The sequence below is a fragment of the Ixodes scapularis genome, unplaced genomic scaffold (genome assembly GCF_016920785.2).
Source record: "Ixodes scapularis isolate PalLabHiFi unplaced genomic scaffold, ASM1692078v2 PGA_scaffold13__105_contigs__length_92229423, whole genome shotgun sequence".
NCBI lineage: Eukaryota > Metazoa > Arthropoda > Arachnida > Ixodida > Ixodidae > Ixodes > Ixodes scapularis.
Window position 1 is genome coordinate 62,779,194 of NW_024609839.1, and position 27,103 is coordinate 62,806,296.

At 44.3% G+C, this 27,103-nt stretch overlaps 2 protein-coding genes across 2 annotated transcripts in view; both read right to left on the reverse strand.

Moving 5' to 3' along the window:
• The window catches only part of LOC120846062 (sushi, von Willebrand factor type A, EGF and pentraxin domain-containing protein 1), a 35,144-nt gene extending 24,326 nt beyond the window's left edge, over window positions 1-10,818 (reverse strand). Inside the window, exons 1-6 of the mRNA XM_040503578.1 lie at window positions 10,635-10,818; window positions 7,795-7,917; window positions 6,462-6,587; window positions 5,712-5,834; window positions 3,945-4,136; window positions 47-256 (exon numbers count right to left, since the gene is read on the reverse strand). Coding sequence (XP_040359512.1) covers window positions 47-256; window positions 3,945-4,136; window positions 5,712-5,834; window positions 6,462-6,587; window positions 7,795-7,917; window positions 10,635-10,818 — 958 coding nt within the window. The remainder of the gene's footprint in view (window positions 1-46; window positions 257-3,944; window positions 4,137-5,711; window positions 5,835-6,461; window positions 6,588-7,794; window positions 7,918-10,634) is intronic.
• Window positions 10,819-12,455: 1,637 nt separating this feature from the next.
• The window catches only part of LOC8029548 (fibrillin-3), a 33,514-nt gene continuing 18,866 nt past the window's right edge, over window positions 12,456-27,103 (reverse strand). The window contains exons 7-19 of the mRNA XM_040217687.2: window positions 26,853-26,996; window positions 24,963-25,088; window positions 24,134-24,274; window positions 23,531-23,656; window positions 20,992-21,129; window positions 18,961-19,086; window positions 18,395-18,529; window positions 18,144-18,266; window positions 17,291-17,425; window positions 14,942-15,139; window positions 13,881-14,006; window positions 13,168-13,293; window positions 12,456-12,601 (exon numbers count right to left, since the gene is read on the reverse strand). Of these exons, the coding sequence (XP_040073621.1) occupies window positions 12,456-12,601; window positions 13,168-13,293; window positions 13,881-14,006; window positions 14,942-15,139; window positions 17,291-17,425; window positions 18,144-18,266; window positions 18,395-18,529; window positions 18,961-19,086; window positions 20,992-21,129; window positions 23,531-23,656; window positions 24,134-24,274; window positions 24,963-25,088; window positions 26,853-26,996 (1,790 nt within the window). The remainder of the gene's footprint in view (window positions 12,602-13,167; window positions 13,294-13,880; window positions 14,007-14,941; window positions 15,140-17,290; window positions 17,426-18,143; window positions 18,267-18,394; window positions 18,530-18,960; window positions 19,087-20,991; window positions 21,130-23,530; window positions 23,657-24,133; window positions 24,275-24,962; window positions 25,089-26,852; window positions 26,997-27,103) is intronic.

The window sequence follows — 27,103 nt, forward strand, 5'->3', positions numbered from 1 at the left end:
CTGGCTTTCTAATGTATATGTTGGTAGGCCTTTGGCAACAACGTACCTTTCTGGCAGTGAACTGGACCATGCCTCCATGCGAGCTCGTTGCGTTTGGCCACCTTCGTGCAAGTGTTCACTAAAGTGCCGTTCCTTTGGAACCCGCTGTTGCACTGGAAGTAGCACTTTGCTCCGATGTGATTCGCGCTGGGAATCAGACAGCGCTCGGGCATGACACGTCCGTTTTCGGGGCTGGAGAGAGCTTCGCAAAACATGGCTGCAAAGATACCGTTGCTATAGGTGACAAAATTGCGTAAGCATGCCGAAATAAAAAAAGAAACGTTACTTTCTTAATTAGCAGAAGTTGCTTCAAGAGCGGTTTTGCAAACGAACTATATCTTTAAATAATTTAGAATGGGCGGACTGCTGCTGCCAGATTTGCTGCAAGCGACACCACTTGATGGCTCCTCGATATGCGGCTAATGGCAGCGTGTCGCGGGTCCGGTTTCCCACGCTTCTTTATGGGAGACATGCATGTTTTTAAAGCCCGATCCCGGGTGCGCAAAGTCATGTAGACGTTGGCACTTGCTACACGCGTGCCGCTTAGACAGTGATTCGTCACCACCTCCGGTTTCGTGCCTCAGCGGCGGCAATAACTCCTTTAGGCACCCGTTGAAGCGGAGAGATCTCTGGCCCAGTGATCAAGCCAGTGTTTGTCGAGGCGAGAGCAGAGGGTTCGAGAGAAAAGAGCGCGCGCCCGGGTGCCATGGAAACGAGACATTATTCTGGGTTTTGTTTTGTTTCTTTATTTTTTCCCCCTCAGTTCTGTCGTGTGAATGGAGGAGACGCTGTCGGCTTATGTTACTTGGGGTACACGCCAGTAGGACTCTATCTGGTCGATCACGTCGCTGCGTTCGCCGTGCAGTGTGTCCTCACATATAAATATATCTCACACAGTGAATGATGCTGACCGAAGCACTATAAAATAATTCATAAACCAAATAAAGTTTATACTATCCAGCCGCCAGTGAAATACGCCTGGAACGCAAGAATCGCGGAACAGTTCTGAACAGAAGGTGCCAAACTACACGAAAAATGGTCCACAGGTATAGTCTGGTGCAGGGGTTTAGAATGGCCGAAGCCCCTCCCAGAAAGCCCTCTGCTCGCCGTGATTGGTGGTTTCCTCCTCTCCATTGGCCTCCTCTCCAGCATTCGTTCTACTAAAGTGGAAGGAGTGGAGGACTTTGTGTGAGGAGCTTGTCTTGCCTTTGTTATCCTGAAACAGGGAACGCGACAGAACAGCACACGACAAAACAGCACGCGACAAAACAGCACGGTCAAAACAGCACGCGTCAAAACAGCACAGAGTCAAAACAGCACGGCAACAAAACAGCACGCGTCAAAAGAGCACGCGACAAAACAGCACAGCGTCAAAACGGCACAGCGACAGAAGAGCACGTGCCAAAACAGCACGGCGACAAAACAGCACGCATGTAGCAACTTCGAGCGCGCTCTTCACCGCTCTCCGCGCGAATGCTTTCAAACCTCCTTGACCCTTGACCCTTTCATTTATTGTCGCTAGGTTGTAAAGGATGGCAGCCTACTACTACCACTACTTAACTACGCTGATCTCTGAAGAGATTGGTTAGTTAGAGGTGATATCTTCGCTGCGAGGTTAGCCGCATTGTCTTTTTTTTTTTTTTGCAGAGCCAGCGCAAGAGGAAACGTTATTGGGAAAGAGAAATCCATAAGTTCAAGTTATGAACCGTCTGGTTTGCGTAGGTCCGGTGAGGTTCCATAGTACTCGTTGTTTCGTAATTATACCACCTAAGCGTAAAACGCTCCCCCCCCCCCCCCCACCCCAAAAAGAAAAAAAAAAGTGGGAGGTGCGTTAATTGCAGATGCATTAATAGAACCGGTAAGATAAAGGACTTCAATGTCGGGCGTATTCAAGGTGGACCATGGGCACCGATTCTGCAGGGCTCATTCGCCGTGAATAAAATGTCCCCGAAACACGCGGCTGAAGCTTGCAGTCGAGAAGTTACTTTGAGTTAAATTCACAGATTATTGCAGCCGAACGCCTCGATCGAGTGAAAACCGGTGAAGCAGAAACATGCCACAGCCTTAAGTTGTTGCCCTACAGCATGGGCTGAGCGCACTGTTGCCGCAAACGCTTTTTTTTTTTTTTATTTATCGACAGCGCATTGCCGTCCAAAAGATTCATTTACTGTAGACGACAGCACCAGCAATCTTGCGCGCCAAAATGAGCAGAACTGCTCGAGAAATAGCCAGAATACTAACCAGCGGAGGCTTCGGTACTTGCCCGGGGGGGGGGGGGGGGGGGGGGGGGGGGGAGCCTTCGTGTCCCCATCGAGTATAGTCCCCACACCGACCTTGCTCCCAACAGAACGGATTCGAGAAATTGATCGCCGACATGTTGGCTTTCGACGAATCGGCCTAAACCCTTCATTCCATTACAGTACCTACTTTGAGACATGCATTTTTTAACTCCATGCGCTATATTTAGGGTTCAGCGTTTTCGGCTAAAACCGAATAAAACCGGTAATGGTACGCCGAATTATTTTTTTCCAAATTCGGTTTTAACTGAAAAAGGTCATTATTTTCTAGGGCGTACGGAGGGGTGGGTGGTGAGGATGTGACTTATTAATGACCGTATGACCACTTCCTTTCGCAGCTTTCAGCTTGTCTCCCAGATCAGTTCAACTTTCAACAAAAGCTCTGGAGGTGCAGCGGTCTTCAGGACGAAATCTAGGTCTTTCACCTGAGTTTTGTGTGCCGAATTCTTTGTTCAAAAAAAAGAGAGTTTTTTGGTGAACTGAACAATGAAAATCAAGGGCATCCGTAATTGCCGCACATTTTATAACACCCCTAGCTTCCGTCTACTGGAGGAGGGCATAAACCCGAATGTTTTATTGTCGTTTCTGTGGTCGGCGCAAATTTACCACCTCTGCCAGTCGTGAAAATTGGGGAAAACGCGCTGAGTATAATGCTTGCAAATTTCTGCATTTTGATATTTGCCTCTCCGTTCGAAGTGGTAGTGAAGCTCATGTTCGTATTTTATACAAATACGAGCATACGACGATAATGTCAAATCACGACAGGGCGCAAGTGCGTCTTGCAGAACAGGTCACGTCTGCTGCCACAGACAGCAACAAATAACAAAACCAATACATAGTTTATTTACTATAATTTTAAAGAAACGCTTTTAAATATTGAATTGTCGCCAGTATACTGATTTTCTTCAATAAACCGAAAAGAACTGAGAAGTTTATGAGTCTACAAAAATTCACCGCAATAAACCGAAAACGTCTGTTTGGAATAAAAACAGAAAAAAGTCCGCCGAATTTCGAAATAATAGAAACCGAAGACCCCGAACCCTAGCTATATTATCCCTATCCTGTTTTGACACTGAGCGTTTTGGTCGCTGTGCTGTTTTGACGCCGTGCTTTTTTGGCATGCGCTCTTCTGTTGCTGTGCCGTTTTGAGGCTGTGCTGTTTTGTCGCGTGCTATTTTGACGCGTGCTGTTTTGTCGCCGTGCTGTTTTGACGCTGTGCTGTTTTAACGCGTGCTGTTTTGACCGTGCTGTTTTGTTGCGTGCTGTTTTGTCGTGTGCTGTTCTGTCATGGTGCCCCTGAAACAGACTATGGTAACAGTTCGGAAGAAAAACCAAGTATTAATAAATATACTACCACATCTAGTAGTTCATGTCTGCGATTTCACAAAAAAAAACGGTCGTGATACATAAAAAAAAAAAATTGTGTGGCAAGTATTTACTGAAACATTCAAAAGCCATATTTTTGGAGAAAAGAAAGTCGGTGAGTTGTTCATCACTACCGTTATCCCCGCAGTGAAAAGATATATAAAGGTATTTAAGTTAAAATTAACGTTTGAATTAGGGTGTTCTTTAAAAAAAATAAACAAAGAATTCTGCCAGAGTCCTCACGTTTGCAAGATGGCGGCTCGTTGGTCCAGGTTCCATTCTCGGAGCAGTTGGTGGTCTTAGGACCGTCCAGCTGGAAGCCGTTCATGCACTTGAAGGCACACGTCGTGCGCGCTTTGGCGAAACCGCTCGACGCGTCGGGGGTGCAGCTCACGTTGGCGTCCGGGACACCCAGAAACATGGGGCACGTCACCTCTGTAATGCATCGAGACCGAACCGAGCAAAACTTTCTGTAGTCGCACGGGCAATGTAGTAGGCCATGGCGTCTTAAAAAAAAAGCCTTAGTCACTGATAACTTTAAAAAAAGCTCAGCAGAGCGTGGTGAGCCCCGAACACCTTATCATTGCTCCGGAGTCAATAAAACGGCGGCATTAGCCCAATCAGAGCATGATAGAACGAATCACAAAACAAGCAGTGTAGCCGCAAACTCACAAGTCACGCCTTCCGTTTTTTCACCTGTCAGTGACTGAAGTGTTCTACATAATCTGGTAGAAACGGGTCGACAAGAAAACTCAGGGAGTTTCAGATTGGCAGCGAAAGAATCGGAAAGAAACAAGGCCTATACGCTGCGCTTTCCGGATACAAAGGTGATGTCGTAGACGTGTCATTCCCCGGAGAAGGAGATAGATTCTTAACGAAACGTCGCATATCAATCTGAGGTTTCCCGAAAGGTTTACCATTACGATTAGAATGTGAGGGTGCCCTAGCTAATGAGTAACACGAGAACCGATTTATCGTATAAACTTAAGTGCAACTAATAAAACCACCAGTCAATTTGTTTTCTTGCTTTTGTGAATTTAGGAGTTGCTGGGTTGGTGTGCGGTATGCTTACTAGCCGCAACCATAGTTTGTCTCGTAGTCTCATTGCTTTCGTGCATGATCCTAAATTGCAGCCTTCGTCATGCTCTAGTCTTTTATACGCGCAAATGGAAATCAGTGATCGTATACTTTGAGAGATCGAATAGGGAACAGTAACAAATCGACCTTTGCTTTCATAGTAACGAAAAAGCACAGTCCTTTGGTACGACATTTTGGCTTTTGTCTGAGAATTTGCGAATCTGAGAATTGTTCCGAGGAAAAAAAGAGCCAAACGTGACCTTCTTTGGCCAGGCTCCGAATGTCTCGGCCCAAATTCGCCAAATAAGTGCCAAAGTTATGCTTCACTGCTGGTTGTTCGGTTTTCATGTGGCCAACTTTGTGTCTTAAATTTCCAAACAAGTGCCAGGTTTAGGCTTGACTGCTGGTTCTTCGATTCATTAGTGTCATCTTTGGCTCAAGTCTGGCACTTTGGCAATTATGTGGTGAGCCAGAGAAGATAAATAAAAACGCTGAATAACAGTTCTTTGGCACTAATTAAAGCCTCGTAGCAAAGTCGCATTCGGTTCACGCTAGGTCCCTAGGATTGCCAAGCTTGTGACACGTCAGATGTTTCTCCGATATGCTACACGGGACACAATTGTTCTTTGTTTTGCTGACGATACCTCCCGTATGTCAAGCAAAACGTTTGATTAAACAGTTTCTCTTCTTACGTCAAGCCTTATTTTTTACTACATTTATTAAGACATCACCCAAAATTTGGAGCATTCCTGCACACAAATGATCCGCTGCATACCCCTGCGGTAACACCCGAAAAAAAAAAAAAAAAAAAGAAATGGCTGAACGCTACAACGCTTCTGTGCTCCGATCTCTGAGCGATGTGGTTCTTCAGAATAGTGAACGCCAGGAGACATCTATCTGCTCGAATGAGCTTGCATATTTCGCTTCACGCACCTGCGCATGATCTCTGGTCCCCGGTCATTTCGTATCCCAGTGGACATTCGCAGTAATAACCACCATCGTAGTTGGTGCAGATATGACTGCAATTGTGGGTACCTTGAGTGCACTCATTCACATCTGAAAAGAAAAGATCCATTTGGGCATAAATCAAATTTCATAAGTATGGTGCCTGCTACAGCAAATGAAAAAAAATAGGTTCCAAATAAAATCAAGTGTAGCTCTAGAAACGACACAAATAATGGACACAAGAGATGAGAACAAGTAAAATAAAAAAAGTCACCCATGTGCATCCCACGATTGGGAAAAAAAGTGTAAAACAAAAATCAATCACAAATTCACTAAACGATTTAGGCAAGAGCACTGATTCGTATTTGGAAGAATACGTCAAGGGTACTCCGGAATGGAATACAATTTACGAATTATGGTCGGCACCTTTTTTAGTAGATAGTATACCATAACGTTCAAGGCGACAAATTGTGGCAGGTGAGGTAAGAAACAGTATTTATTATAAGAAAATACTCAAGCTCGCGACTATTTCGCTTGAACGAGTTCTTCGTTTAAAGGAGTTATGAGGCGTCAGGTCACGTGACTGTGGCACGGGACGTCAACCATGATGTCACGTTCGGACTCCAGAGCCAAGAGTGACGTTAAATTTTGTTTTTAATTACAATTTGAGAAAAGAATGTCAAGAACACACCCATAAATGTTTCTTTAAAATAAATAAAAACTCTTTTTAGTTTTTACCTTCGCACGTGAAGTTGTCATGGAGGGAGAGAGTGTACCCGGCTTTGCAAAAACAATCGTAGCTTCCGATCGTATTCGAGCAGATCTGGTTGCATACATGCGGCGTCTCGGTGCATTCGTCGACGTCTGCAGTCAGCAAGTGGGTTTGAGTGATGAATTCACAGTCGAGCATATGGTAAATCGACCTTTTCCAAAGGTACATCAAGCAACACTGGTGGCCACCGTGTTTTGGGGTCCTTTAAGACTTAGGCTAGGTGGCGCAAGCTACCGCCCGTTAAAAAGGGTACAGCCATTAACATCCATCCCTCCATCCATTGGCATCGCTCCCTACGTGAAATGCGTGATTGGATCCGAATTTACGCCTTGCGCTGAACCGGCCCTCTTGTCCCATGCATGCTAAAAGTGAATGACCGAAATAAGGCGGCCTCACAGAATCGACGCCGCAGCTAATTGAGGGCGCACATTTTTTAAAAGGGCTCCTTGGATGAAACTGGTTCGGCTACGCTTAGTACGAACTTAGGTAAATATTTAAGATTTAAGAGGACAGAAAGAATGAGACCCAAGAAACCAGACGTGTGACCCCTCCAGGTCACGTGACCCCCAAGGTCACGTGGGGGTCACGTGACCTTGAGGTGACCCCCAGGTCACGCCTCCCCGAGGTCACGTGACCCCCTCCCCGAAGTCACGTGACCCCCCCCCCCCCCCCCGAGGTCACGTGACCCCCCCCCGGAGCATATTAAAGAATGAGGGGAGGAGGAGTAGAAGGGGGAGGGGTCTACCCTCCCCTCAGTACCCTTCACTCCTCCTCCTCAAGAGCTGCGCTCCAATTCGGCGTTACAGGGATTTGTAAACGGCTTTCACTTTTTGTTAACGCAGTTAACAGCCCCAACCAAAAGCGAGCTCTGTTTCTTTCAGACCAAGTACAGACAGTCATGGATCATAAGAAATTGCTAGTACAAAAAGTGCGTAAGCAGGGCTGCTGACTGACCTAAGTTTTGTGTTGTACTTTCTACAGTATTGATAACAAGCTACAGTAAAATATAAAAAGGTTTGGATTTTGCGCTGTCCTTAAGATACACTGAAAAGGGAGCACTTCCTAAGACACCGTAGTATAGACTTAAATAGATATGAAAGAAACAGGTTATCATAGAGAGAATAGTTTTTCGTAATAATTCACAGTGAACAGTAGATTCACAGTGTATGGATGCAAGTAAAAGCGTTAACGAAGATTATATATTTTTATGTAATTTACCGCAGCCAGATGAATACACCGCACCGCACCTGTTCCGACACACCATAACATATTGAGCAGAGTTTTTTTCTTCGTACTTACCTCGGCATGTGAAGCCATCATCTGACAACTTTAGGCCGAAGGGACAACCACAGTACGCACTTCCTTTTGTGTTCACGCACTCGTGGGAACAGTTGAGGATTTTTTCATCGCACTCGTTTATATCTGTGGGCGAATAAGGCTTTAAAATGTGTCGCTTAAAAAAAAAAAAAAAAAAAAAAACTGCAATTGCAACAAAAAAAAAAAAAAAATACACACAAAAAAGAAAAGAAGAAACTCCGAGACGAACAAGGCACCACCTTCCAGCATTTGTGCTTAAATGAATGAATGAATGAATATCACTTTAGCCTTTGATTCGGGCGCCGAGTTGCGCCATCTAGCGAGTAGTTTAAACTTTTTGTCTAGCGATTGTAATACCAACTACTTTTGTAGCTGTACTAACGCACAACAAGGTGAACAAACGACAGCTGATCACAAAAGTCAGAATCGTACACTAAATAACGAGGTAGTAAATGACTAGTCCCTGAAGAATTCCCTGGCGAATTGCGCATATGCCTAGCGGTTACTATGAATAATGGACCTTTTCCACATACCGACGGCACCAGGCGGTGACTGTACGAACCGAAAATCGAGGAAGTGACCTACCTGGCTGCCAATCGATAATGGAGGTCCATTATGACTAGAATCCGGCTCGCCGTACGTAACATGGCATACGGCAAAGGTCACGGTCTCAGTCAGCCAATCAGCGTGTGAAAGGAAGTCACGTGACTATACTCTATCTTAGTAGATGCGCGCAGTGCTATCAAAGCCACTGGCAGGACGACGAGGAAGGCCGATGTTGTACGAATTTTGAGTGCCAGGTTAGTGTTCTAGGGCAGGGGTCTCAAACTCTTTCGAGTATGTGGGCAAGATTCCCCACAGCAGTTAATGTTTCACGTTGGAAAGAAGCCGACTTCCTAGAGACATCCCAAAAATTTTCTAGGGAAGGAACTTTGCGCTCTCTGCTTTTCGTAAGCTCAGCGTTTTAACATCTTTAACTTTCATTTGAGCACTTGATGTTGTAAGAATATAAAAAAAAACACCACATTACAGCACTGGCAGTTTTTAATAGGAGGAGAGCAAGCGCACTGGTCCTTGCCCTGTCGTACAAATTACTATAGCTCAACAGGCATAAAAAAAAAATCTTCATACGGCAGTTTTTGCTTTCTTGACAATTTTGTTTTGCAGCATTGTAATAAAATACTTGTATTTTAAAGGTATTGTTTGAGAGCAAGAAGCCCGAGCGCAAAGCTTTACCGTTAGCAGATGCTGCTGCTGAGCGAGACTTCGTGCAGCCGAGGTTGAGCAAAAAGCTCGCGCTTGTAGCTTAGTATTGGGTCCGTTGTTGTTCCTCATATGTATAAATTAAGTTTGAAACTGTATAACATTTACTAAGGTGTTCGTATTTTGCTGATGACATAAAGTTCTTCTGTCATATTTTTTCCGAAACAGACTACGAAGCGCTGCAGTCTCAAATTTTGAATGATTCAAAGTGGTGCTCGAAGAACCGACTGCCTCTGAACGCGAACAACACTGACGTTATCTTGCTTTCAAGGCGTAGATATCCCTTACATTTTAAGTACAGGTTGGAAAACAGTAATGGTGCTCGAGCTGATGTGATCAGGGACCTTGGTGAGTTAGTCGATTGCTAACTCATGTTCAAATCTCGTGACACACATATTTGTTGTACGTTTTAAATTGCGTCACACGATTGCGCGTATGACTCGGCACTTGGAAGCACCCGATGCTATGTCACGTCTATTTTGGCCATTGGTTGGGCCCCATCTTGAATTGGCTTCTGCCGTGTGGAACAACTTACTGGAAAGTGAATGTAAGCGTACTGAAGCGGTACAAATCCGTTTAGTTTGCATAGTCTATGACAGGCATTTTCCGAGGAGGCTAAAACTTCGAATACCATTGTCTTGCTAGGAATTTGAGCCCCAGCACCTTAGGTTGCCGCAGAAATCGCCGAGATGTAGTGTTGATACATAAACTCATCCAAGGTCATACTGCTGTACCGGATATTTTGGGCAGCATGCAACTACGTATCCCAGCTACATTCGCGCGACATTGCGTAACGTTTTATCCCGAGAAGATATTAAAGGGATCACCCTTATATCGAAATCAGGCCTTTAGAAACAGCCATTTTCAGCACGATTTTTTTTTGCATGTTTTATTTTACCCCTGAACGGTGGAATGTACCTGTAATATGATTTAGTACGACTTAGGCCCTCCGATGGGCTTTTACGTGCTTGACATCGTTGCATGTATTTTTTTTAAATATTTTTTATGCGTGGAAGTGACATTTGTTATGCACCAATGTGTAAAGCTTTAAGGTGTTTTTGGGCACGTAATAAACGTCAACATCAACGACAAGTCGTTGTATTGCTGTGCCGGTTGGTTTATATGAAAAAGGGCTGATAATAAAATATTTAGACAAAGCACTAGTACTCAGCTAAAAAAAAAAAAAAAGCAAAATGTCTGAACACGTTGTATGAGCAGAGCTTTATTCCATGCAAAAATGAATTCACGATATTAAGCTTATTTTTGACGAATGTAGTGCTCAAGGCATAGAAACGGAGCTCACAGCCACCGGATGCACGTGGGCTGCGTGTTTTGAGACCCGGGTATAAGGGTATAAGGGAAGAGTTCCCGCTTCCCTTATTATCCGACTGCACGGGTTGCGCTCTCTCCCTATACCTAAGGGAAATGATGTCACGTGCTTTGCTTCCGTCGCCCTGATTGGCTTGAGAGGGCCGTAACGTTCGGTTTTTACCGAGCTACGGGGAAACTAATTATAGTGATGTGCATTGCTGAACAGAAAACGAGGCGAAGTAGGTTACCTTCGCAGCCTTGTCCACTGTTCGATGATTTCCGGAAGCCGCTGTCGCACACGCAGTCGTCGACAGACGCGGCTCTTGAAGCAATCGTGTGGGTATTGGGTGGGCATCGTACGCAAGCCTCTCCCTTTGGATCCTTGAACGTGTTTTTTTGACAGTCTTCGAAGAAAGAGGAAGAATTGAACATGGAGATGCATATAGCACGCCGTTTTTGACTCCGAATATGACCGAAGTCAGAAACCGTGAGTGATTTATTTATTTCACTACCCGCAAGGCCCGAGGGCATTGCAGAGGGGAGTGGGTTACTAAGACGTCTCTGCTGCGTTAGGGTTTAAAAGCAGGGACATTATGTAAATCTAGGTAGGTGCGAGTTGAGCTGGTGCTCACGAACGTGTTCTATAAATCTAACTGCACAAAGTACCGGGATTAAATTTCTATTCTAGTTACGCGATCGTTGCCCATTGCTAACGGTGTGGAGAAAAAGCGAGGAAAAATCGGGTTTTCTTAGTTACCGTGACGTACTCTGGACGATGCCAAGATGAGTACCGAAACGTAGAGGTATTGGTGTTAATAAATGACGGCATAATCACTGAGACCAATTAATTTTTTAAACAAATAGTTTAGGCAAGTTTTAGGAAAAAAACAACCTAGATTGCACATTCGTGACAGAACCGTTGCACATTTTTTAGTACCTCCCACTGTTGCATTACTTTCCATTAAAAAAAACTAAAATATTTAAGGAAAACCAATATAATCTCGCCTTCAGGTTCAGCACATTAATCATGATTTACCTCGAGCAATGTCTGTAAATGTTTGCTTCTCGAATAATTCAAGAAAATGTTTCAACTACAGTTTTTCTTCTGCAATGCAACTTCGTCCAAATGTAGGTATAAAAATTAGAGGATGACACTTAAGGCTGCTTACATGTAAAAGTGCGAAAGTATTCCTACAAGCATTTTGCTGCGTGCTTGTAAGAGCTGCGTAGAGCTCTGATAGTGATCCACAAGCAGCGCTGTGGAACACGTGACACCTCGAGCAATGTCTATAAATGTTTGTTTCTCTAATAATTCAAGAAATTGTTTCAACTACAGTCTTTCTTCTGCAATGCAACTTCGTCCAAATGCAGGTATAAAAATTAGAGGATGACACTTAAGACCGGTTACATGTAGGAGTGCGAAAGTATTTCTACAAGCATGTTGCTGCGTGCTTGTAAGAGCTGCGTACAACTCTGATTGTAAGTGCTCCACAAGCAGCGCTGTAGAACTCGTGATACAGTAGTGCACAGGAAGAGGGAGAGGGAATTTCCCGCTACCCCTTCCCCTCCTGCCACGCGTGACACCCTCTCTTTTACCGGCGCGCGAGCCGCAGCGCCAGGAGAGGGCTTTTCTGTGGGGTGGCGTTCCTTGGTACTATGACGCGTCGCAGCCAATGGGATTTTAGGGTCCGTTTCGCTCAGCCAATGGGAAAATGGGAGTTTATGGCTCGTTTTTCGCGGTTACAGACACCGCTGGCTTCGCTCCATGGGATAATTAGTGCTTTCGCGTTTAAACTAACGCAATCTACCAATGTCTCAGGTATCATTTTGTTCCTTTGTAACGTAATAGCGGCTTTAAAAAAAGTTGGCAAACTATCTTTTATTTACTATATGCAGGCTTACAGGCCTGCATAAAATACGAGTAATATGCCTACAGTTTTTGCGGTAGACCCTGTGACTATGGATGTGAAAGGTTTCGTATCTACTTAATCTCAAATTATGTTCTTTCAAAGCGGGACAGATATCTTAGAAACACATCTGCGTCCCCAATGAACACAAACCGTCTGAGTTTAATTGCGCATGAAATGGATGATACCTTGACAACGCCCTCCACCAAGCGAAATCCGTCCTGGATGGCACTTGCACCTGTAACTTCCGGCAAAGTTTTCGCATACATCCCAGCAGCCATGCCGGCCCGTCGAGCACTCGTCAATATCTGTGCATTACGGGAGACAAAAACAAGTCTTTCGTTATCTCTTTCTCGATGTATTTTCTTTGACACAGGTTTGACTGTGCCGAATGTGTCACGGTCTCTCGTAACCGCCGAGATCAACTTTACGCACTCTGCTTGAAATAATCGCTTATAATATTGTAAGAATTATGTCAGGCCCACAGTAAAAAATACGCACAAAAAAAAACAAAAAAAAAACAAACAAACATATGCACTCAAGACAGAATTGTTCTACGGCCACTCGATAGATGGTGCCACTGTGCTAGTCTGTTAAGCGGTTTGAAGAAATCAAAACACACTCGTGCATAGGCAAATGCAAATGTATGTAGCGGTATTTAGCGAGAGGACGACATTGAGGGATTGCTGTCGTAGTTTACCCTTACACTTTATCGCGGAAGACCGAGATGTGTACTCAAAATTTTGGTGGTATTTTATACCACCGAGTTTCGATAGGAATATTTCGGTCTGCGCAAAAAATTCAGACATATTTGTGAGTGCACGTTCGGGATAGCTGTGGTGTTTCCTAGAACTTTGGAGAAAATTCAACTCACCTACGCAATTTCTTTTAGTTCCGTCCAGTTTGTATCCTTGGAAGCATGCGCAGTAGTAGCTACCTTGGGTATTTTCGCAGATGTTCGAGCAGGGATGAGTCGAATGCGAGGAGCACTCGTCGATGTCTTATATAAAAGCAAAGAAAAAAAAAAACTTAAAATTTGAAATGAAACAAAGATCGGCTCTCGCAATCCGAATCTCATTTTCAATAAGTTTACTTGATATTATATAAGTAGAGGCAAGCGAATATGGTTAGAATGACGGCGACATCGAGTACCATTGTTTACTGCAGTATATTTTAGAGTCTCCTAACAACTAATTTGTGTTCTGGTTCACAATAGGTGCCGAGAACACATTATAAATGTTCCCTTGGTCCTAACCGGTCAAAGACAGTCGATCGCAGCATACGTGGATGCTCGGTTTCATGGAAACTTGCCATGTGCAAAGAACAAACGCACGATGATTTAAAAATAGCGTAAAAAACTTCAAAACATAGATATTGATACTATAATGTAAAATATATTTCTATATTTCGGGCCAGTGCTTTGTTTTAAGGTGCAATGAATGAAGTAGCTTGAATACGGTACTGATGTCAAAAGACAGCAGAAGGTCGTCGCAATGCCACCATTTTAAGGTGGCGAAAGGGAGTCCTAGAAATGATTTGGAACTTGTAAACTTTCAAAAGTGATGAACAACTGTGCTATTTACTTGCCTTCACAGCCGGTCCCAGTCTCGCTCAACGTGTATCCTTCCCTGCAGCTACAGCGAAAACTTCCAATGGTGTTGTTGCAGATGTGGGCACACAAGTTGCTGGTCCCGGAGGAGCATTCGTTGATATCTGTGATGTTCGCAACGCAAGAAGGCAGAAGCTTGAAACACGTCAATGAATGTTCGACACTGGTGAATATATGAGGGTGAAGCGTTGTAGGATGCTTCTGCTGTCGTCTTAATTTTAATTTTTTTTAAGGCACTGGTATGAAAATAGCTTTATATTCAAGTTTATCATAAACGTTAAGAAATGTGGAGTTGCTACGAAGTCGACCATTAAGCGGCATCCGTTTTTTTTTTTTTCACACCAATGCTGAAACGAAGAGGAACGACTCTTAATACTTATTCCTAGAAGGAACACAAACTCCTGGCTAGAACAATTTTTGTCCAAAAATCGGCTGGTGATACTCTTTTTGAAAACGAAGGGATATCCTGAGAAAGGGCTCCGCAGCATATAAGATGAGATTTCACATACCCGACTGACATGTGGACACAATTTAAGGATAGGTCCTGCCAAAATGGATTTGAATACTCTTAATTTTCATCAAACACCACCATTTAATTTCGATGACTTAAGTCATTAAAGTGCTGTGCATGCTGCATTGTTTTTCCACACCAAATAAACGTTTTTCCGCACTCTAAGACTTATTTTATTAGGAAGGTCAGATTGGCTTATTGAAAAGTGAGCTTAGTTTTAACGTCATGCAATTGTCTTTGCAATAAATAAAATAAACTTAAGTAGGGCTGTGGAAATAGTGCTTTGAATTAAATACCGATGCATCATCATAGTCTTCGACGTGTTTAAGACAACCACTACACACTGGCTTCCTTTACAGCGCTGAAGCTAGCAATGCCGCGGCGCTATACCATTCTGAGCAATCTCCACACACCCCTGATTATAAGTAATGAATTACTTAATTACACTGCGAATTGTACGAGTTTTTATCTGGCTAAATTCCATTAAAATTACCTATTTGGCACTGCGTATTAGTTTGGTTATAATACCTTCGCATGTGCCGTTGACTGGAGCAAATCCTATCGGACATTCCGGCGTGACGCGATCCGCGTCTTTCTTTCCGGACGGTGTCTCCTCCTCCATCCCAGAACCCTCGATATCATCAATCCCATCGCTGCTGTTCGAAAAGCCAGTTGAGTTTGACGGCCAGATATACTCATACGTGTCCTCGGGTACAACAGACAACTCTGGAAAGGAATTGAAAATAAAAATGAAGATAGCCAGAAGTCACGGCGACTGTTTATCCAATGATACCGACAAGTTTCCCTCTCTCTCTTGAGTGGAGCGTTGCACTCATGGCACAACCAGCAGTTTCCTGATATCTGCTGTCAAGGGGCAGTAGCAAAAAAGAAGAAAACGATATGAATCTATATTGAGCAGCCTACATTTCCAAGTGCCAGTTGGCCAGCCATATATTTCTAATGATTCCGAACACCTGCTACACTTCGCTTCCCCTCAAAGGGGTCCTGCAAGGACTTCTTTTACTTGTTTCTAATTTGCACCGAATCTGAGCGCAATGAACGTAGTAACTTAATGAAACTTTTCGTTTCTTGAATTTAGCTTTATTTTAAAAGTTGTAGGCAAACTAAAATGTCAAAAACATGAACAAATAAACCTCCTTCATGACGTCTTTGGTCGCTTGAGTGGCACTGAACTAGAGAAGGGGTAGTGAGCTCAGCGAGCGCTCACGGCTGCCGCACTCCGTATCGATGGCTCGAGAGGGCGCCTCTAAAGCATGTTCTGGCTAGGCTGTATGAAGCGGGCAGCTGCAGGGCGGCTCGCATTGCATTTGTTGCGCGATTAAACGCTAATTCGGCATGACACTTCATTGGCCACAAACGACAGCAAACACGGCGTAAAAATCAGTTCAGAACGGGAGCCACTTCGCGCTGCCATGCCGCCGAAGGGCCAAACCGCAAACCAGAGCTGCTCGCCGAAGGCCTTCGGAACGCTCGGAACCGGTCGGATACTCGACTTCAGCGCCGCCGCGTACATCCGGGACCTTGCTACGCTCGCCGGTCGTCGGTGCGTGATACCACTATACCTTTATAGTATGCGGCGCCTTTTCCACCGCTTGGTGGCGGGTATATCGACGGGTCATTTCTTGTTTCCGTGCTTTATAAACTGCATTTGTTCCTTTTCTGATCTAAAACTCCGAACAAAACCCACTTTTATAAATAATTGAAACGGCTCGGCGCCACTTATAGTTTGTATTTCGACAAAAAATAAGTTTTTGGCGGCTCTGACGAGGACCAAAGTTTTTGGCGGCTCTGACCAGGACCAAAGACGTCACATATCAAGCGCTTTCGGCACCGCGGGTCGCCCCCGTAGGTGAAGGAGGTTTCCGCGTCGTCCGGTTAAAATTTGGCGCACTGAAATTTAGTTTGACGCTTAAATATGATTGCAGGCCGGGCCACTTTAAAGGGCAACTCTGGTCACTATTTACCGCATTCGGGATTACGACTGTTTTCAGCTCAGTCTGTGTCCCGGAATTGTCAGGTTTTATTTTTTTTTTTTCAATATCATCTGTAGTTTTACAAATATCACGGCTGAAAGTTTGATTTCGGGCGTCCTCCTCTCCTCCTGCCGCTGAATTTGTTCATGGGTGACGTGACACGAGGCCGTAGCGTCATTTTCCCCGCTAAAGTTAGCGGGGAAACTGAATTGGTGCTTAGGTCACGTGACCTAATTTTCCCCGCTATATTTAGCGAAAAAACTTAGCCCGATAAAGCTAGCGAGAAAATTTTTTCGTTAAACATAGCGGATAAATTTTTCCGCTAAGTTTAGCAGGAAAATTTCCCGCGAAATCTAGCAGAAACGTTTCCTCCGCTAGATTTCGCGGAAAAATTTTCCCGCTAAATCTAGCTAAAATATTTTCTGGCTAAATTTAGCGATAAAATTTTCCCACTAAATTTAGCGGGAAATTGTCCCCGTTAACTTAGCGGAAAACTTTTTCCGCTAAATTTAGCAGAGAAACGTCCCATAATTCAACGCGCGGTTACGCCGACGCCGACACCGCACATTTCGGAAACGGGCGCCTAAGAGCTGCACTCTATAACACAGCTGAAATTTTAAAAGGCCAAGTCATCCTCAAAAGGCGGCTTTGTTCCTTCTTCTGGTACTTAGAAGCCTTGGATCGTCTTTATTTTTGTTTTATTTGGTGTGCGATCGTGGGCCCATTTAAGGATGATTCGGCTTAATACAACTTCAGCTGTGCATGGAGTTTTGTGTTGTTCGTCCCGTTTTTCCTTGGGTCCTGGGTTACCATGTTCAAAGAGTATCCGTTGCTGCAGAAATGCGACTTTAAGGGGAAGGATCTGGAAGCATGCTTCACTCACTGTCGCACGAAACCCCGTCAGTCGAGAGCTCTGTCCCGGGACTTATGCAAGAGCAGCTGTAGCCATTGTTAGGTGAAGGAGTGCAACGCTCCTGACATGGACCTTTGCCGTCGTTGCCCGAGCACCCATTTAAAGCTGTAAGGAATCGATAGTCCTCACGAGTTACTGTCAGAATACACATTGGACACTTTTTAAGCGGCTCCGTTTCAAACTAACGCTACCGAAATATTTTGTTAAGGTTTTGCATTAAAATTATGTGTTTTTAACCCCTTCCGAATTTCAGTGACATCATTAAGACGCCTCGACAGGGGCGGCAATATATTCTCTGTTTATTTTCTCTATCTGAACGCAAACAAAAAGGTTTACGGCGTTGGCGGTTAGTGCTAACTAAATATTGGCGTTTACGCTATTATTATCATGCAACCATTCTATGACATCAGTAAGTTGGATAAGGCAGGAGGCAAAACAATATTTATGGCGCTGATGAGGAATTCTAAATAAAACCTGGGATTTTCGCTATCACGATCACGCAGGCATTGTCTGCTCCTCAGGTCTGTTAATGTAAGAGGTAAAACCAACTTTACGAAGCTTATGATAAAAAAAAAAAACGGGCTTTCCACTATCATGATTCAGCAAGCATTGTCTGTCGCCCATGACTCTGCTCGGGCAGATTGTATTCTAAAACATGCATAACTGTATCACTCTTTATTACTTCAGTGAACTTGGGTACTACGGGAACACTTTGCATTCAGCTGACCAAACATTTGGTGTACAGTTCAGCGTCATTTAAAGAATGTGTAAAACATCGTACAGGTAAGAACCTTTCTTTGAAACGAAAGTGTGTAATACTAACCAATACAAGTCTTGTTATCATCGGCTAAATTCAGTCCTGACGGGCATAAGCAGTACGCAGAACCATGAACGTTTTCACAAACATGGGAACATCCGAAGTTGCCATCACTGCATTCGTCAATATCTACAATTTGGAGCGAAAACAAAAAATTAGTCACGCTATAAAACTATGCCAGGGCTGGAGAAAGGTGAGTTTTCAGACACCCACAGGATGATTTTAATACGAGGGCTGCTGTATTTATTAGAGCTCACCGACACACGACGCCCCGTTTTCGGCGAGCTTGAGTCCGGGGCTTGAACAAGAACACTTTTGTTTTTTGCCAGGCAGAGGAGTACACTGTTCCTGACACGGACCCTTTCCATTGTTGTACGAACATCCTCTGACGTCTAGAACAAATGATGTATGCTGCATTTGGAAGGCACTGGGACTGTCACCACGGTCTTATAAGACCGTGGTGACAGTTCATTACATATATTTGCTGTATGCGACCGTTCTTTACATATATGTAAAGAACGGTTGCATACAGCAAATAAACTAAATCTTAAAGAAATGTTTTATACACGACCGTTCGTTGATTCGCGGGGCGGAACATTGTGAAGCGAGGGGAAAGGTAAAAGCAAAGAAAAGCCGGTGCAATAAAGATTAAGGTCTGCGTAGAATGGCAATCTTGAGAACAAGCGGAGTGCGCTTTAAGCTTCAAGTTCCGTGCACTCTAATTGATTAACAGTGTAGGTCATCGGATAAAGTTAGACGGCCGTAAAATGGAAAATTCATTAGAGAAAAAAAAATAGAAATATGATTATTGCGCACTGTTTACCTCTGCACTTCTTTTTGTCTGCGGGATCTACCTCATATCCTTCGGAGCATATGCACACGTGCGATCCTGGCGTGTTGAAGCACTGATGCTGACAGCCTCCCTTTTTATGTTTGCACTCATCGATGTCTGAAACAGAGTAAAGCAAGCGGTAACGTATTGTAGATATTTTAATCAGGAGTTTACTTATGAAGGTGTCTATGATACTCCGATACGTCACGGCCCCTCTACCTCTTTGGCGGTAGGACGGGACCTGAGTTCAAGAACCTAGGTGGCTGCATTGTGAAATCTTTAGAACTTTAGGAGATCAGCCGGCACAAAATCTCCCCACTCCCCCACTGTCGTGGCAGAGGCAGCGGTAACATAGAATTTGATGCAGTGTCGAGCTAGATGCGACCGCAGCGCCGGCTTGCGGCCACTCTGGGACCAGAGCTCCGGTGACGAGGCGTAATAAGTGAACGGAGAAGACGAAAGCGTTGCGCCGCCCTGCGGCTTTCTCGTGAACAGCGCTCTAGGGGCAGAGATGTTCGGGTTGCACCCTCGTACGGTTCCTGTTCTTGACGTCATGACTAGGATTCGCTTAACCTTTCTAGATTACCTCTAGGGCTCTGGGCGTCGATTAAAAGTTTTAACCCGATTAATCCCCACCCTTGAGTCGATTAATCGGTCGCGTTAATTTCCATGCATATTATTTCTAAATAGTCAAAATTAATATTTGTTTTCTGTTTTTGCATTTGCTGTATTAGAGGTGTACTCTTACAAAAAAGGTTACAGTTGTCGCAACTTTTAGAGTAACTTGCTTGTCCCTGGGGTTCATCTCGAAAGGTTAACAAAGTTACCCTTTCCGCTTGGGAGGAATTTTTACACCCTATGTGAGGGTGCACCTGTGCTCCTTGGGGGACAACTTATCCCTAATGGGGTGCAATAGCCTTTAAGGGCGTAATTTTACTTCCATTAAGAGGCAACAGAGCATACATTTGGTTCGAAGGTTTTACCCTTTTAAAGAGTGGCAGCGCATGCTGTAAGGGTGTAAATTCACCTCTTCTAGGGGGCAATAACAGTCAACCAGCTTACACCCTTTCTGGGGCTGCCTCAACGTATACCATAAATAATACTGATTGGGAAATTGCGGAAGCTGCCATAGAAGCCTGCATACAAAAACTGGCACCGCTCAGTATTCAAGAACCAAACAAAACGCCATCGCGTCGCCGCCATGTATCCCGCAGCGACCACTCAGCGAACTCCAAGGCTGCACGTATTCGTTCAATGAACAGGTGGCGCCTTCTCGCAGTAGCAAGAGCATCGTATACGGTAGCGTTCCCTGCTACTGTTCAATTTTGGCTTTGATCGGCCATTTCGGCACCGAAACGTAAACACGTAGGTTGCCCACCCCTGTCTCCCAAGCGGACGATTGACGGGGTGAGCGGAGTAGCGCCCTCTGCGGGAGTTCTACAACTGAGCTCTTTGTATCGCCGTGACGTCACCAGTTGTGATCCTGGCTACTTATCACCAGCTGCGAAGGTAAGTTCGATGGTGTGCGCGCGCAAAAATGCACAGTGCGAGCTTGGGCTCATCACGTTCACAACCGCCGTCAAAGTCGATAGTATGACATCGCTCTCATTTACGTGGATGAAGGCAGAGTTAATTCCGCTTGAGACGTCATACGTTGCGTTCGGCCAGTTGTGGCAAGCCGACCACGCGCCAAAGAGAGCGCGCGCTTAGCAAAATCCCGGAGCTCGCTCGTTTAGTCCGTGCTGGAGTATACAGCGCGTGGCATGCGCTACTCTATGTTCGATCACGTGATGCGAGCCGCGGGAGTAACTCGGATACACTCTAGTCGAGCAAGACGTTCGGCTGGCACTCGTGTAGATCCAGTGAGGAGCCGAGAGCTGCATCAGCGTACGACTGGTGCTCGCGTTATTCTTTTCCGTCGCTGGAGTGAGAGCCGGAAACGGTTAGAAACCAACCATATGACACATTCTGTGTTACAATGCTGCCTTATCTTTTTTTTTTATTCTAGTTTATTCTGCTTACCTAAGCATATTTTTTTGTAGGAATAGAATCCTGAAGGACAAGAACATATAACTTTGCGACCATTCCATGTGCAGTTGTGGGAACAGCCTCCGTTGTTAACGTTGCAGGGATTTGAGGGTCTCTGTGTCACCTTCGCATCTGAGAAAACGCGAACACACAACAACTATCAACAGAATGCTCATAGCAAGGTACAGTTACAAGCAACGCAAACTGTAATTCGGAGGGTCTCGTCATTACACGTAACCACGAAAATAATACATATCTGAAATAAAGGCTGTCTTTTCGAACGATCTATGGCTATCAGTATATAGATAAGAGGTGGTCAGACGGACATATTCAAAGCGTCATACAAGGAACCATGTTAAATGAAGAGCAATAATAAAAAAGGGGAAGTGGCACTTCTTAAAATTGCTTTTCCTCTCAATTGGTGGCTATGGCGAATACAACTCATAAAGCCATGTGCCCAATGCACGTACATTTTCTTTCTATACTTCATTTTAATTTTTTTTAAAGGGGGGGGGGGGGGAAGAGGGGGGAGGTTATGAGCGAGCAGCAAGCCAAACATAGGCCCCCGAAGAACCACATGAGGCTCGCCAGCAGCGGTTTAGCCACTCCTGCTTTATATAATCTACGATACATTCTCCGTATACAGCATCTGCTCCCATCAGGCAGTCAAAATCCAGCAAATGTTTTTGAAGAGTACTGACGAGACCAAGAAAGTTATTTTCCGGCCAATTACAAGAACATCACGGTTTAAACAATAAGCCAACTATTTTAAAGTTCGATATGATTGGGGGAAAAGAAATGAAATACAGAAGGCCGGCAATTTCATCCGAACCTATCTCTGATATCAGTGAAAAATGTGGTAGTACTTTGCATTATTGCTTTTCTTCGTAGCCGTTCCAAGACCGACCTAAGGCACCTCTGCGGACAAAGAGTAGTGCAGAGTATGGTCACCATAGTCTGTGCTGCTCTTCGCAACGCAAAGTATGGGACGCATGTGATTATTAATATTTTTTTAAACGCATGTGCCTGCCCTATTTCTTTAAACTGATTCGGTTCAAAAATCTGTGAAAGCTATATGAACGTGTTTACTTCAGGTGAGTTATACGGCCAGTAGGACATACTTTAGTGGGTAATCTTCATGATAAGTTGGATAATTAACTAAAATCTCTCGATTGACTTTTCAATTTGTTAAGATAAACATATGATTTCAATTAAAAACCTGCTGAGCCTCATTTAAAACCACGAAATTAAATTCTAGAACGACTTAAAGCACGTAGGAAGGGCAGGAGTGCACCAAAGTACCACTCCTGCAACAACCGGAAAGCTAGGGACCGGACACCGGCCATGATAATCTAATCATCCGCTTTTGTCTACTGCTAGCTCTGCGCCTGTCGTACGAGTGGTAACTTTGGTGCACTCCCGCGCTTCCCACGCGCTTTAAGCCGTTTTGCAATTGACTGATTTAGTTATTTTTGATGACGCCCTAATTGGAACCATATGTTTACTTGCACAAATTGAAAAGTCACTTAAAGAATACTAGTCAGTTATACGATTTATCGTGAGCATTACTCCCCTCCACTATGTCCTTCTGGCCGTATGACTCACTTGAACAAACCGCGTTAATGTATCTTTCACGGATTTTTTTTTTTTTATAATAAAGCTGTTTTAATTAAAGTCAAACACCCTGTATAACTTAGTGCCAGAAGGGCTCAAAGCAAGAGCGGTATTCTCTGCGAGTAACTGCCCACGAGGCACTACCATTGTCTTTCTCTGACTGAAACGGCGTTAGGTGTAATATCACCATTTGAGGCATCTTTGTGTCCCGACTAAAAGCTGTTAACAACAATCTTGTATTCTCTGAAGAGCTGTGATAAAAAATTGTTTGGCCTAGAAGCTGTCAAACGCAATAAAGGTGCACTTGACTTTTTTTTTTTAACGAGGAGCACTTTCTGTTGCAATTTAACGGAGATATTTCACCGCCAATTTTAGAGGGAAATTGAGACGTCACGTCATATGACGCTGCGACGCGATATCAGTACGCGATGTCCCCTCGCGTCCTGACCGTGACGTCACGCAACACCATGACGTCAAGTGACGATGTGACCTCACATGATACCATCATGTCACGTGAGGCTGACATCACAGAACGCCATTACGTCACGTGACGCTATGAAGTCACGTGAGAATGTGACATCAAGTGGCCAGACCAGCACGAGCAAGACTGACCCGTGGAGGGTTCCCGCGTAAAGTTGTAGCTTCAAAACTCCTGAGACACAACACGAACATAACTCTCATGTACTTTACTCGTTCTTGTATAAAAGCGAATATAACGGAGAGCCCTACTATATTCGGGGACAAATTTTCTCTCCTTATGAACGCCCTCTCCCCTTATGATCGCCGATTAAGGCTACGCGCGCACTCTCCTTTTCTCCTCAGAAATGACAAAAAACATTGTCCCCGAATAGAGCATCGTTGCGTTATGAAGGCAGCATAACCAGCTTCTGAGATGATACTTTCACATTCCCATACTTACATACACATTTCTTCCCGTCGGGAGCCAATGAAGAGCCCGCTGTCGTGCACTTACATCTGAATGAACCAATCAGATTGACGCAGCGCTCCTGGCATCCACCATTACTGGTGTCACATTCGTTGATATCTAAGCAGTGAACACAGACAATATATAGGATGCGGATTGGCCGTACAAGCGAGTGAAAAAGAAGTCTTCCCGATTGATTTGATGGACTTCTCATTTTCAGACCGGGTTTCAGAAAAAAGGTATGCGCTTGAGAATTGCTGACTTTTCTTCCCTATGCAAGACTTGCCACCATAGCCCGGCTTGAACCCTACCGAACATTGGCAGCGGTACCCTCCTTCGGTATTGATACATAATCTTTGGCAGCTACATAAGGTTTCCTTCTTTGCACTTGTCGATATCTCGGACAAAAGGAAATATTCGCTGTTACAACTTTTAAGAAAAGAGAAACGTATTTACTAATTTGCTAAAAGAAACAATGAATCCAGGGTGCAAATAATATTTGTTGAGGATATTCCTACAACCGTGACAAGTAGAAAGTCTGGCGAGTGAAACAATTACTGTTATCCCACGGGTAAAAACTTGGCTTGGAGTATTTACCTGTGCATGTGTTATACTGATTACGCCGGTATCCTACGGGACAGGAGCACGTGACTTTGATACCGTTCCACGAGCAGTTGTGCTGACAGCCTCCATTCCTTTCATCACAAGGATTGTGGGGTTGTCGTTTTTCCAAAGTATCTGAAACAAACCATGAAAATGGGTGTTATAAGTACCAGGCACGTAGCCAGGATTTTGTTTCGAGGGGGGGGGGGGGGGGGGCGCACATGACAAAATGCTGTATGAGGAGGAGGGAGAGAGGAGATCCCAGCAAAATGAAGGATTTTTTTTTTTTTTGGGGGGGGGGGGGGGGGGGGGGCGAAGCCCGGGCCCTATGCGCCCCCCCTGGCTACGTGCCTGATAAGTACGCCTTTGATCTTTGTTGGTCTAAAGCTCAGAGCGGATGTCTGTGGGGTAAACAAAGTGTACCGCAAAGAGCTCACTGAATTCTGAAACCATTTAAAAATGGATCAACGACGTCCGCTTGATAAACTGGCACAAGTAGATAGTGGGAACAAAAAGAAAATGCTTCTGGCAAAGAAAAGAAAGAAAGGAAATGGAGTTCATAAGATTTCCGAACGCCACATGAGGAAGACGGCGTCAGTGCTGATTTTATAGAATCAAACTTGATTCACTCACGAACGGAACAGGTATAATCAATACTGCTTCCGATGCCGAATGTGAAGTAAAACGCTTTGTGATGGTTACAAGAACGCAACAATCACGCACTCCAAACTTTCGGTTTGCATGGAGACTGCGGAGAGTCTTGAAACTTCGAGCGTGGCTAATCCAGCTCGGAAGCGAAGCGTTTACTTGCACATATACTTACACAGGCAGTTCTTTCCGTCGGCAGCCAAGAAGGATTGGGTTGACATGCAGTAACATCTGAACGAACCATGTATATTGAGGCATCTCTCCTGGCATCCACCGTTGTTCGTCAGACATTCGTCGACATCTAAACGTTGAACAGAACGCGTATGTGTCGGAGTCAATTGGCTGTAGAAGCGAATGAAGAAACTTTTTGAGTCCCTCCTGGTTGGCACGATGAACGTGTCCTTTCTTTCAGACCGGATTTCCCTAAAACCTGAAGGGTGGTTTTGAGCGATATACGGGCGTAAAACAAATACACTGAGTCCAATTAAAACTTTTCTCACAAACGTGCCTTCAGGTGATGCATCTAATCTCTCTCTCTCTCTCTCTCTCCCTCTCTCTCTCTCTCTCTATATATATATATATATATATCTCCGATTGGATACATTTCGTTTCTTATGCATTAATAAGACAAATAGGAAACGCCAGAAAGCCAAGGTGGAGTGGTGTAGAGGTTAGCACACCCGACCGGACATTGGGAGGCCCAGAGTTCAAATCCTGGCTCCGCCGTTTTTTGGCTTTCGGCGGCTTCCTGAAAACTTCATTTCTTTGATTCATTGGATTAAGTACGGTTCATTCATCTGCACATATTTGTTTATATATATATACCGAACGTTTGTGCGGGTAGGTTTTTGAAAAAAAATTTTTAAGCATAACAAAAAAAAAAAGTTTCTTCATGCACAAGAAGGAAAACGACAAAAATCGTTTGGTTTACGCTGCTAACCACAAATGGCATAACATAAAGATCCCCAAAAAAGGTAAACTTTTTTTAGATGAATGCCCAAATCCTGATCCAGCAGATCCGAGCGTGTGTGGCACCACCACCAGTGTTGGGCTTTAGAAAGTGGTGATGAATCTGGGGTTCCCCTCACAAGTTTTGTTCTCTCCGCTCCTGAAAGTTCGAAGTTGACGTAGGCTTCTGTGCCTTCCCGGGTTTACATTCGGTCTCTACGCGACTCTAAAAGGTTCAACCAACGAACTTTGTGGTGTTCTCTGGTTGAAGGACACTCCGAGCTGTAGTGTTCGACTGACGCGTGCAGCGACAAACGTTGCTACACTGCCATACTGTTTCCTTTGTCTTTCGGGTTGCTCCCCTGCCTTTGTATCATACAACCAACTCTTAGGTTACAAGTAGAGCGAGGCTGTTTAACCCTTTGTTGTACATGTCACTCCTCAAAAGTAACTAAATACTAAATGACTCTTAATACTAATACTACAAAATGTTACTCGGTACTTGGCTTTAAAATTAAGTAAGTACGTTACTCCTTCCTTTTCTGAAACGAAACTAAATAAGTTACTTGTTACCGAAAAACTGGTAGAAGTAACTTGTTACTAGTAACGCGTCACATACTTATCTGCCAAGGCCCCACGCAGGTGCGCCCTGTCAAGAAAATAAATAAATGAAATAAAATAAAACGTGATGTAGCGGAGCGCGTTGGGAAAACCTTCCGCTAAAAGTGCACGCTTTCCGCTCTTCGTTTTTGGTTTGGAGACCCCTTAACTAGTGTTACGAGTGTTCCGCGGTGTGTGTATATGTGATGTCGGTGAGGTTCACAAGGCAAGTGGCGAGTGCCCCATGGATACGTTATGTTAAACGTAAAATAAATGATCAGGATTTATTTTTTTTTCTTGGGTGGGGAACTGCCCTAGGTGTTTATAAAAAATTCGACAGAATCGTTGTTAGAATTTTTTTTTCTACACAATTTCCACACAATTTATATCCAGAAAATGGTTAAAAGGCAATAGACAGTGGATACGTTTCATTTTTAGAATATCGATAGCCTCTATACACTATATGCTACAGAAATTCTTTAGAAACTCGATGCATATTTTTGTAAGGGTTGCTTACCCACGCATCTGTATACGTTCCGGTCAAAACGGTATCCCGCGGGACAGGAGCACGTAGCTGTGTGCCCATCCCATAAGCACGTGTAGTGACAACCTCCGTTGTTTACAGTACAGGGGTTCCGGGGTTGATGTCTCGCCCCGGTATCTATGGAAACGCAAACGTCACAGGGGCTATTAACCGAATGGCGAATTTAAAGTGCAGTTTGATCGATGTTAAAGTCGCCGACAATTTAAGAAGCGCGGGGTGTGGCG